The sequence below is a fragment of the Urocitellus parryii genome, chromosome 1 (assembly GCF_045843805.1).
Source record: "Urocitellus parryii isolate mUroPar1 chromosome 1, mUroPar1.hap1, whole genome shotgun sequence".
NCBI lineage: Eukaryota > Metazoa > Chordata > Mammalia > Rodentia > Sciuridae > Urocitellus > Urocitellus parryii.
This window is the reverse complement of record NC_135531.1, coordinates 138,947,439-138,959,544: the sequence shown is the minus strand read 5'-3', so window position 1 is coordinate 138,959,544 and position 12,106 is coordinate 138,947,439. Positions and strand designations below refer to the sequence as shown.

General features: G+C 44.2%; 1 protein-coding gene across 2 annotated transcripts in view; it reads right to left on the bottom strand.

Annotated features, from left to right (window-relative positions):
* Window positions 1-10,892, bottom strand: part of Slc36a1 (solute carrier family 36 member 1) — a 105,641-nt gene extending 94,749 nt beyond the window's left edge. For both annotated transcript variants that reach the window (XM_026388311.2, XM_026388309.2), the window contains exons 1-2: window positions 10,780-10,892; window positions 1,539-1,683 (exon numbers count right to left, since the gene is read on the bottom strand). In XM_026388311.2, the coding sequence (XP_026244096.1) occupies window positions 1,539-1,678 (140 nt within the window). In that variant the 5' untranslated portion in view covers window positions 1,679-1,683; window positions 10,780-10,892. The remainder of the gene's footprint in view (window positions 1-1,538; window positions 1,684-10,779) is intronic.
* Between the last annotated feature and the right edge of the window lie 1,214 nt (window positions 10,893-12,106).

The following is a 12,106-nucleotide window of genomic DNA, read 5'->3' as shown; positions in this document are numbered from 1 at the left end:
ATGTACCTGTAGGCTAAGAAGTACATCCATGTACTTTGTTCCTTAGCAAACCAGATAACAGGGTAGGGCAAGGCACAAACAGAAGTGGAATCTAGCTCAAAAACTTGTCCCTAACACTTCCTAAGTACTGGACATTTGGTTGCGTTAACAAGATTCCCCAAATCAACCTAGAAAATATATCTGCCATGTTTCCTACATAAATGTTTGTGTGGATCCTGTGCCCCAGACTGGACATAAATCAATCTTTCAAGTCCCAGGGGAACACCTTTCCCTGGACCGACTGCAACGGGACACTGAAACCTGCCATTACCTACAGATGGGCCTTCCTGATCACCTACCTCGTATCACAATATCAGGGCAGGATGGGAACCTCAGAATCAAGTACATCCCGGAAAATGTCTGGATACAAGCCCGAGAAAGGCATCTTCTGATTTTTTTCAATTTCCAAAAAACAAGGGAAATTAATTTTGGATTCACTACTAATTATAACCCAATATGGAAAAAAAAAGAGAGATTCAGCATCTCTAGCAGGCATGCATCAACCTCTGTGTGTCTAAGACATCTGAGCTCCAATTCTAGGGTTGCTGGCTGGTTAGTTTTGAGTTTCAGAGACTTCTCTATAAAAGCAAAAAACAAGACCCTACAGGGCAAGTACTGCATAGACAAGTTGAAGCCTGAGAACAAGGAGGAGCAAAAACTGGGAGGGAAGGTACAGAAGAGAAGCTCGGAAGAGGTATTTCACAATAACGAGCGTGACCCACTGGCTGCATGTGGAGTTCCTCTGAGGGGCAACGCCAGTGGGGGACAAGGTTAAAGGAAAAGAGGAAGGGTGGTCCTTGCTGGTGCCGGCTGTGCTTTAAGCAATCTTTCAATCAGCTAAAACCACAAGCACATGAGAATCTACACAAGCATGTTGGCTGAGAAATAAGCTACCGAACTGAGCACAAATCCTTGTGAGCAGAAACCAGACAGTGGTGGCGAGGGGCAGGTCACGTGGACAGACCATATCCCCTAGATCCTGGCCAGTTCACAAGAGAATATGCCCTGCCCAGGACAGGGTGCAGGCAGAGGGAGCCACCCTAGTGAGGGGCTCCAAGACATGCTTCCACAGTCCCCTGTGCAGTCATGGGGGACAGCATGATCCCGCACAGTCTCACTCAACCCACAAGGGAACAACGGAAGGCTGACAGCTCAGCCCGAAGATAAATGGAAGGTGCAGAGCATGAGGTGCAGGGACCCTGAGAAAGGTCACAGGTCCACTGAGGCTAGGGGTAGCTGGGAAACCTTCGGGAGCCTAAAAGTCTCCTCTGAATTTTCCAACTGAGGTGGTGGTGCCACCCAGCCAGTTTAGCTTCAGAGTGACTTCCTCCATTTTTTCTTATATCTAGGGAAACTGAGGCTCAAAGAGGGCCAAACTCAGCCCCGATGAGCCCTGAGTTTCAGTGGGGAATTGGCTAAAAGGGCAAGAAGAAATGACTCCAAAGGAGACTTAGAAATATGACTCCTTCCCAGGAGGGAAGAGGGTAACAGGGACTTACGTTGTGCTGCTGCTTTCCCCAAAACGCTGGTAGGAGCCAGGGGAGAAGTTGCTCAGGCCTTCCGACGGGCTCTCCTCAGGGCTCACGTCCGTGGAGCTATAGTCGTGGTAGTCTTCATTCCGAAGCCTCTGGGTGGACATGGTAGCTGCAGGGACAGGGTCAGCATTAAGACGTCCAGCAGTTGGGGACGAAAGCTGCAGGTCTGGGGCAGAAGTAGTCATGGCCACAGCTGCTCACAGGGCCCAACTGCACTACAGATCAAGTACAAGGAGAGTGCCCAGTACCAAGGAAAATGCAAAGGTACAAAGTGCATGGGGCCAGGCTGAGGTCACTTGGCTACTGCTCTACACCTCCCCAGCAGGTGCTGTGCTCGTGAACTTCTAAATTCATCCCAGTGCACTTGCACCCAGCAGAGGTGAGGCAATGCTTGGGAGGAGTGGGAGATGACGCTGGCAAGCCCTTCCGGGAAGCCTGCCGTGTTCCTTTGCTCTGGATTAACTGCTCCTTCCTCTGAGGACTTCAAACATGCTTAGATTTATGTGTCTTTCCCAAGAGAAAGCCCTCAGAGGACGGGCATATGAAGAGCTCTCGTTGTATCCTCTTTTTCCTTCTCCTGCAATAGAGAATCCTGGTGCATTCAAGAAATCCCCTCAGGATCATCCAGTTCTGGTTAAACTCCCCAACAGGTCAAGAGCCACCGAAGCTCATCTCCTTCTTTCCGTCATGACCTCAGGCCTATTCTGTACACTGCAGGCTACTCAGTAAGTCTCATCCCTTCTGTAGGTCTCTTCTTGCCACCAGTGTGAGTACTGAACAAAGGCAGCTGAAGGCAGCTCAGAAGAAGACCAAGAGTGTGAGGGAGCAGGAGACCTTGATCTTAGTTTCAACATCTCCCCTCTGCAATCCTTTACTGGGGCTCAGAAAATAATACCCCAAAGCCTGGTGCTTTTGCATCTGAGCACCTGAAGACAGACTGGAAGTCCTCAGTCAGAAAGTCTCTGACTTACTCCCACCTTCCTGTCTCCCACCCTGCCTGCTCCCCTGAAGCAAGTCACAGAAGCAGAATTCCTCTTCCCCAAGGTGAGTCCTAAATGCCTGAACCCTTCTCCTGCAAAGTGATGACAAAATCCAGAAAGGCCACTCTGTCCCTTCTCCCTTGAAGATTTTCAATCCAGAGGATCCATCCATGAATGGAAGGAATTCTACGCAGAGAGGTCAAGAAGAATCTGAGCAGACTGGCCTTGCTGGGTTTCCCCTCATCCTTTTCCATGACCTCCGACCCTTTTGGGTAATCCCATTTCTCCACAGTTGTCTGTGCTCATCAAACTTAAGCATCCAAATGGGCAGATTCCCCTAGGTCCTTGAGCCTTCATTTCGCAAGACTGTGTGTTACATAAAACTTGAATTAAATAAATGTTATGATTTTCTTGTTAAACTGTCTTATTACAGGAGTGTTGGCCATGACTTTTATGATGGGGAGGGAAAGTATCACGCCTTCTCCACTCCTACACCTTCTTCATTTTCGTAGAATTGCTCATGTTTAAAAGACTGTGAAGAAGAAATATTTCCTGTGTGTGCTGATGAAGGACAGTGAGGGTGGACTCTGCTGGGGGCAGGGAGGACTCTCCATAACGCTATTCCAGAAAGGAGAAGAGCAAGAGCTTCTCTGCGATTCACAACAGGGAGGCCATCTGGGAGTTGAGGAAGTCCCCAGAATCCTAGCAACTGTCACTAAAAAAAGTCTAGACAGGTCACCCCAACCCATCATCTGACAGAAAAAGAATCAGCACCTTGAAATGAGGGGGGCTTCAGCTAGGAAACAGCAGAGCAGAAAACATCTCCTGATACCCTGCCTGAATCTGGAAATGTCTACTGAATACGGTGCCCACTGCTGTGAGGGAGTATACAAAGAAAAAGAGCCAACTTCCTGCCCTTCAAGAATCTGCAAGTGGTGCACACCTATAATCCCAGTGGTTCCAGAGGCTGAGGCAGGAGTATTGCGAGTTCAAACCCAGCCTCAGCAAAAGCGAAGTGCTAAGCAACTCAGTGAGACTCTGTCTCTAAATCAAATACAAAACAGGGCTGGGGATGTGGCTCAGTGGTCGAGTGCCCCTGAGTTCAATCCCCAGTACCAAATAAATAAATAAAAGAATCTGCAATCAAATATGGAAAAAAGGTACACTATCATGAAAAATTTCAAGTAACAATCCTTTACCAGTTGGCAGACTACATACCATGGCTACATACCATGCTGAGCCTGACATGTTATCTCAGAAACCTGGTGATGAGGCAGAATCTCCAGTGGCTATCACAACACTCCATTCATTCCAACATCCAACCTCACCTGCCAGAGGACAGCTCTCTGCAGGCGACAACAGGTCCAATACCTGAGGACTCTTGAAAACTGGCCCTGAGCATAAGAGTGATCCAGGGGAGATCTCATTTTCTCCCATGAACCCTAATGTGGAAAAGACCACATATAATCTTACCAGGAAAATGCTTAACAGAAAACTGGAAAGGGGCTGTTATAGTCCATTTTCTGCTGCTATAACAAAAATATCTGAGTCTGGGAATTTATAGATAAAAGAGTTTGCAGTTCTTAAAGTCCAAGAGCATCTGCTCAGCTTCAGTAAGGACCTCTAGTTGCTTTATGCATGGTGAAAAAATGAACCACCAGTGTGTAGAGAGGTCACAAGAGAAAGACCAAGGAGAGGTGCCAAGCTTGCTTCTCAACAACCCATTGTCACAGTAACTAACCCACTCCTGTGAAAACTACATTACTCCTTCCATGAAGGTGAAGCCCCATGACCTAAGTACCTTTTAAAGACACCATCTCTCAACCATTCCCCAACATGAGTTTTGGTGGGGAAAACCATACTTAAGTCACAGCAAGGCCTCTTAATCCCAGGGAAGACCCTGTCCAGTTCCATTATCAGAGTCTCAGCTAAGGAAGGGGATGAATCTATAAAGAATCTTTAACACAAGTAATTGAAAACCTCTCGTTATGCAGGTAAAAGCTAGGTAAGTTAGCTCATATGTCAAGAGACCTGGGTTCTAAGCCTGCCTCTCTCACATGTTTGCTCTGCAATTTTTAACAATTTTCTTTCTCTAGAATCTTAGTTTCCAAATGCAAAAGCAGGGTGGAAGTGTAAGCTGAAATATCTCTTAGCTCTTTCACATTTCTAATATTCCAGATACCAATGATTGCATTTATGAAAACAATGGCTAATTTCTAGTCTCTTCCAACACACCATAAACATCTGAGGAACAGAACCTTTCAAGTAAATCCTGTACAATACTGAGGGCAAAGGGACAGACCACAGGGAGTGCTAAGTTCCCCAATCCCTTCTAACCAACCAAGAAACCACTTTGTTGCATACTTACTTAGTACAGATGCTTGAATTATTTCAAACATTGTAAAGAGTCTTCTTTATGTCATATACAAAAACAGAAGCTAGCTGGGCATGATGGTGCATGCCTGTAATTCCAGTGGCTTGGGAGGTTAAGGCAGGATGATGATGGGTTCGAAGCTAGCCTCAGAAAACTTAGAAAGGCCCTAAGCAAAACAAGACCCTGTCTTAAAAAAAAAAAAATTAAAAAGGGCTGGGATAAGGCTCAGTAGTTAAGTGCTCCGGAGTTCAATCACCGGTACCAAAAAAGGTAAACAAAACAAAACCCTGAAGCTACCTATATCAGAATGTTGCTTAGAAAGCTTAAGAAGAAGCTGAAACCTAAAGAACTAAAGTCCAGTAAACAATTGCAGGATGTGGGAAATGTGGCTTAGTTTCTGCATACATACTGAAAAAAGAAAAAATGCTATTTATAGACTTTGGTTAATGATAAGCTCAAAAGAGGTCAAATAATATAATAACAGACGTCAAATAAGCAAATACAATTCTAGGTTACATTAGGAAGGGAGAGAACCAAGTAGATGAACCAGTTAGCTTTGCATGCACCACATCCTGATGCAGGCTACAGACTATGAAGGGGATAATGACAAACTATGGTTCATCCAAGGGTCGGGGCCTAGGTCAAGAGGGGGCTGGAAACCAACTGGTAAAGGAAAAGTTAGAAGCACCAAGAAGATTCAACCTGGTAAGTTAGGAGGCACAAACATGTCTTTAAAGACTGTTAAACAGATTTGATTTTTTTTTTTTTTTTTTTTTTTTTTTTTTTTGGTACGGGGTACTGAACCCAGAGGTGCTCAGTGGTTGTTTAACTGAGCCACATCCCTGGCCCTTTTTATTTTATTTTATTTTAATTATTTTGAGACAGAGTCTTGCTAAGTTGTTCAGGGCCTCACTAAGTTGCTGAAGCTGGCTTTGAACTTGTGATCTTCCTGTCTCAGCCTCCCAAGCTGCTGGGATTATAGGCCTATGCTACCATGCCTGGCTTGATTGATCCTTTGAAGCCTCAAAGATCAGAGCTAGATTCAACAGGTGGAAAATTAAGGATGGCAGATCTTTGGCTAGACATAAGGAAAAACCTTCTATTAAAGATAGTGGTCCAAATGAACAGCTGGAGGGAACGCAATTTCCCATTTCTGGAATAAGTAGAGAAGACATTTCTCAGAGCTGTTACATAGGAGCCAAGCATCAGAGAGAGTGATGGTATCCACCCCTTCAATGGCTCCTTCTGGCAACCAAGGCCTCCTCCTCCTGCCCTCTTGCTGTGCCCACTGAGCACCATCTCCATGGCCACCCTGCCCCTGGGCTCCCCTTGATGATGGCTGGTATGCAAGTCTATTGCAGTAATTGCCAGTTTCTGCCCTCTGGAAGACTTTAATAGGACCTTGTTACCTGTCCAAATGAGGCTTGTAATATGTGAAAGTTGAAGAAGAGCCCGTCTTTCAGGTTCTTGAATAAAATGAACAGTTTATATATTATGTGTGGTCCATCAACACAAAATCAAAATCTCCATAAGATATCTAGACCCCAAGAAGAAAACTTTTCAGAAAAGTACATTCAACCCAAATTGCATTGAAATAGCAACTATTTGTATAACCTTGATAGATTTCCTTCTTTTTCCCTATACAAACTCTTTTAATTGATTCGGTAAATAAGACTTGCCCTTTAGTCTACAAAATATGCTGTCTTTAATGTTATTCCACACATAAATATGAGCAGTTGGAATCACTTTGTACAATGGATGAAGTATGGAGGATGTGTTTGCAAATAGATTTTTTGTTAAAAAAAAAAAGCACTGAATTTCTAGAAGAGGGTGATTTTTAAGAAGAATTTTGTAGTGATTTTTTTTTCTTATTTTGGTACCAGGAATTGAACCCAGTCGCACTAGACCACTGAGCACATCTTCAGCCTTTTTGAAAATATTTTACTTAGAGACAGAGTCTCTCTGAATTGCCTCACTAAGGAAGTTGCTGAGGGCCTCACTAAGATGCTGAAGCTGGCTTTGAACTTGTGATCCTCCTGCCTTGGCCTCCCAAGCTCCTGGGATTATAGGCATATAGCACCATACCCAGCTTGTAGTGATTTTTAATATAAAAACAAAAGTCTCTTTTTTTTTCTTTAATTCAAAAACTGTGTCAGGGTTCAGGAGAATATAACCTGGCCAGCAAAGTGTCCTGTACTATCCAATTTAGTAGGCACTAGTCACAAGTGGCTACCAAGCACTTGAAATACAGTTGGTCCAAACTGAAAATGCACAGACAAGGGATTTAAAAAATTTGGTACAAAAATTATGATATATTTCATGAATTCATAATTTTATACTGATTATATGATATAATAATACGTTGGGATAGAAGGAGTTAAACATGTTTAAAAAAAAGAAGGAAAAAAATGCAAAAGAAAAAAACCCATAGATTTCTAGGCCACACCTGAATCCACCTGAGCATTTTATTTTTAACCAACTTCCCAGGTGATCCTGGTTACAGTAAGATTTAAATAAAGCACTAAAAAAAAAATTATGGTCTTCTTATGATGGGTACACCTCACCTCCTACAGGAGTTCACACATTGATGATATCTGCAAACTAAAAAGTGCTTTCCATTATTTTGAATTGAGGACAAGTCTCACGCTAGGGCAGCCACAGGGCAGTTGCTGACCTCGGAATGCACTGCTGAGCAGGCAAACATGCCCACTTTTTATCTATAATTACAAAGATCACTAAGTATTAGAACTATGCGTGACTTCAAAAAAGACTCTAGTCCAGCTTTCCAGTTAAGAGGTGAGAAAACCAAGGCCCAGAGAGGTTATTCCACCGAGGCCCCAGCTGGCCAAAGATATGGGATTAAAATCCAGCAAACCAGAGTCCCAGGCCAATGTTCTTTCCATCATAGATACCACACATTATCTACGCTTTCTAAAATCTCCAGAACAAAACTGCCCCTGGAAGTAGGGGCAGGGTTAAGTCTGCCAGGGCCATTCTGCATGTTTAAAAAAAGTGCTGTTTGGAGTCTGAGAGACTCCAAGCCAAATTACTCAAATCATCTATTGTCTTGACTCCCTCATATGAAAGATATTGCTAATATCATCTACCTCATGAATTTGTTATGAAGATACATAGATGTTAGGTAAGTTATCTGGCACATAAGAGACCCTTATAATGATAGCATTTGTGATTATTAATACAGAGACATTAGATACATATAGAGTCATATATAGAGTGTCATAATATAAAGTCATGGATGTGAAATAAGAAACTATAGAAACTCTCACTATAGAAACTCTCTGGTATTTTCTTCATTTAATGCCCTAGAGAGCTGAGAAGAAAGATCCAAGAGATCCAAGTGTCATGTGGACCTTATATTTCTGACTTCAAAGAAATGGGAAACACAGAGAAGTCTTTGATGCACTGGCCCTGGGTGTCCAGGCTTCCAAGAGAAATGTATTGGGGCTAGAAGAGGGGACAGCATTAAACACAGCCTCATGTGGTGTCTATTCTAGCAAACTCTGAATGCCCCATCTACTGACGTCCACACCTATTGAACAGTGGATCACTTTTGTGTGTGTGTGCTTAATCCAGCAAGCTCTGGCCAAAGGAGGGAGGTGCAGGACCACTCCAGGCCTGCGTTGAGGTAAATGGACTCAATGGTTCTCCTCTGTGAGAAAAAGAAGAGCTGCTCCAGGTATTAGTGGTATTAATCAGTAATAACCTTCTGGAATGGGTTATTAGCACCAACCCAGCAAAAGCAGAAACAGAAGACCATTCATTCAGCAAGATTGGGGGAAAGAATAAATGTATAATAACCAGCAATAATTCCTTAGCTTCTGATGTGAAGGAGATGTGAAGCATTTAAAGAACTGGAACCTTCATTGGAGTTGGTTTCGAGAAAACTTCAAAGTACATCCAGGTCAATCCTCCACCCAACACAGTAATTTTATACACAACAAACCCCTGGGTAATTGCCAGTGGGAATTACCTTCAGTGACAAGGAACTCCATACTCTGTGTTCCAATGAAGGAACTAATTCTTTGAAAGTTTTCATGCTCACCCCAAAACTACTTCTTTGGGCAATTCCATCAACTGGTCCTAACTGTAGATTCTGGAATATCACAAAACAAATAGAATGCCTCTTCCTTACACAGCCTTGGGAACAGACACAGACAGCTCAGAGCATCTGAAGCTGCCATGGAGATGAGGCTACCTGGCTTAAGGAGAAAATAAGGACTCAAGAGCAGCCAATTATAAAGAACAAAAAAGGGGAGTGGGGAGGGCTGCAACTGACTACTGTCACCAGAGCAGTCTCTGCTGCCTACAGCCTCCACCCCTAGACAAACAACCTCAAACCCCCAATGCAGGAAGGAGCCTCTTGTTGACCTCCAGAAAACCCGTAAAGAAAACTGTTCTTGTACATACAAGTTAATTACTGTAAATAAGGCTCTAGACAAGAGTCAAGAGAGGGCTCTGATCAGGAGCAAGACAGTTAAAATCATTTTTCAGCCATCATCATTTAGCCTAGACAATACAGAGACAGGAAAATAGAGAAGAATTTCATGGTAATGTAGAAATCAGTACAGGAAACTGTTGCCTGGACAACTGGATTAAGTCTTGTTGAAAGATAATGCTTGAAGCATAGAGGGGGGAAAAATATCTCTGAGTAAAAAACAAACAGACCTAGATGCAACGAATGTTAGAGCAGAAGAGACCCTTAGGGATTAAACCCGATCATCACACAGACTGAGAAACCTAAACCCAGGAGAGATGGTTGTCACCTAAGGTGGCAGAGTTTAAGTGGCAGAGCTAAAACAAAATTTCCTGATTCTCCTATCTCAGTTCTTTTCAGTACATGATTCTGCTATCATATTTCAACAAGCCCCAAATAACAGCAAACATCCATTCAGATAGCGTCTTCCCCAAATCTGACAAGTTACAGAAAAATAAAGCACAGGTGATTCTATTCTTCAAATTAATACCAGGAATCTCCTCTGCCTCACCTGAGCCGAGTATTCTCCCAGGGGGCATACTCCGATTCTTATTTTGATATGACTTACATGAAATTTGCAGGATGGTTGGAAACCAAGCCTACACAGTGATGAGTTTGCAGAAAAACCGTGAACAAACGGAACCACGCCCAGAGCCAATCCAACCCTAGCGATGGAGAATGCAGAGCTAAACAAGCAGAGGACTAAAGGAGAAAGAAAGTGGAAAGGGTGTCTTTTCACACACCGTTTCCCGCAGGAGGCGGTGTAGTGGAAGTCCACAGCTGCTGGAGCTCAGGGACACTTGGAGTCTAGTGGCAGGTCTGGGACTAACTCACTGGGTGACCTTAAGCAAGCCCCTACTCCTTCCTGGGGCTCGGTTTTCCTAGGTCCGAGGAGGGGGGTTGCACTAGATGATTTCCCTAGGTCTTGCAGTTCTGGTACTGTGTGACCCAAAGCCACATTATCAGCAAGTCCGGGACACCGCGAGGGAGACTCGCCCCAGATACCACACCGCTTTGGGAAGCATGGACAAAGCCAGCAGCCAGAAGCCCGGGATGGTCGTTTGAGTAACCTTTCCCATCTCCGGACTTCGGTTCCACCTGTCATATAGGGCGGAGACCCCAGCCCCGCGAGGTCCAGGGAGAGAGCTCGAGGAACAAGGGGTGGCCACTCCGCCTCTTGCGGGAGGGCTACCCGCATCACACCGCCGCGGGGGGCCAGGAGCCTCGGACCCACAGCCCGGGCGGTTCCAGCCCCTGACCTAGAGCATCTGCTAAGCCGGACCGCAGGAAGGCAAGATGGGCCCTGCGGAAAGCAGTGACAGCAGCCAGAAAGAGCAGGTCAGCGCAGGCACTCACCGCTTGGAATCCGGCTCAGGCCCCAGCTCCAGCTCCGGCTCCGGCTCGGGCTCCAGCTTCGGCACAGCCCACCCTTCTTTGCCTCAGCGTGGAGCCCTAGCCATCCTTTTCGGCAGCCCCGGCAGCTGCTTCCGGGCCCTGTCACGTGATGTAGGTGCCAGAGCCCCAGGCTCAGGTCACGTGACACCGGGCTCGGCCCCTGTTCTGTGCTCCAGAGTCTGCTCAGCAGCACCACCTGACGACCTATTTCTGCAACTGCAAGAACGACCGCGTTCCTTGAGCTGGAGGGGTGGGACTAGGAGTGGGCCTAAGAGGGACATTGATCTAGAGGGGAGCGAAAGAACACTGTTGTAGAGTTGTGCAATAGTTCCAATTTTAGACTTTCTATCTTGTCTGTAACACATCTCAATGAGCATGTATTGCTTTTATAGTAAGGAATACACATCTTTAAAAAAAAACAAAACCATCTCATCCTGTTATAAGAAACAAACCCTCATCTGTGATTGCTATTGAAATGAGACTGTGGGGTAGGCCAACACTATCTTTCAATATATTTTAAAATGTTTAATTTAAAAATCGGTTGGCCTGGCGGGATGGCACACAGCTCCAGGGGCTGAGGCAAGAGGATCACGAGTTCCAAGTCAGCCTCAGCAATTTAGCAAGGTGCCAAGCAACTCAGTGAGATCCTTTCTCTAAATAAATTCCCACATTAGAACTGGGAATGTGGCTCGGTGGTCAAGTGCCCCTGAATTCAATCCCTCTTATGTATGTATGTATGTATGAATAAATAAATAAAATGCAACATTTCAGTATGCTTAAGATGTATAGATTATATAGGCTTCTCCTCTTTCCTCTTTGCACATTTTTCCTTTAAAATTTTTGTCACAATGGGCTGTAGTTGTGGTTCAGTGGTAGAGCGCTTGCCTAGTATGTAGGAGACACTGGGTTGGATCCTCAGCACCACATAAAAAATAAAGAAATAGAATAAAGGTATTGGTCCATCTACAACCAAAAATCCTTTTTTTAACTATGTCACCAACAGTCTTTAATTCACAAGACACAAAATTATTATTTCATTATAAAGTGAACAATTCATCAAGAAGTCATTACAATTATATATTATACACGTACATAATACATGTATAACAATTATATATATGTGTGTGTCTATATATATGTATATGTATATAGACACACACATATGTAATTGTACCTAATATGGCAGCACCTAAATACATACAGCAAATATCCATGGACACAAAGGGATAAATTGTCTGCAATATAATTATCGTAGAGACTCCAATAACCAATTTTTATCAATGAATAG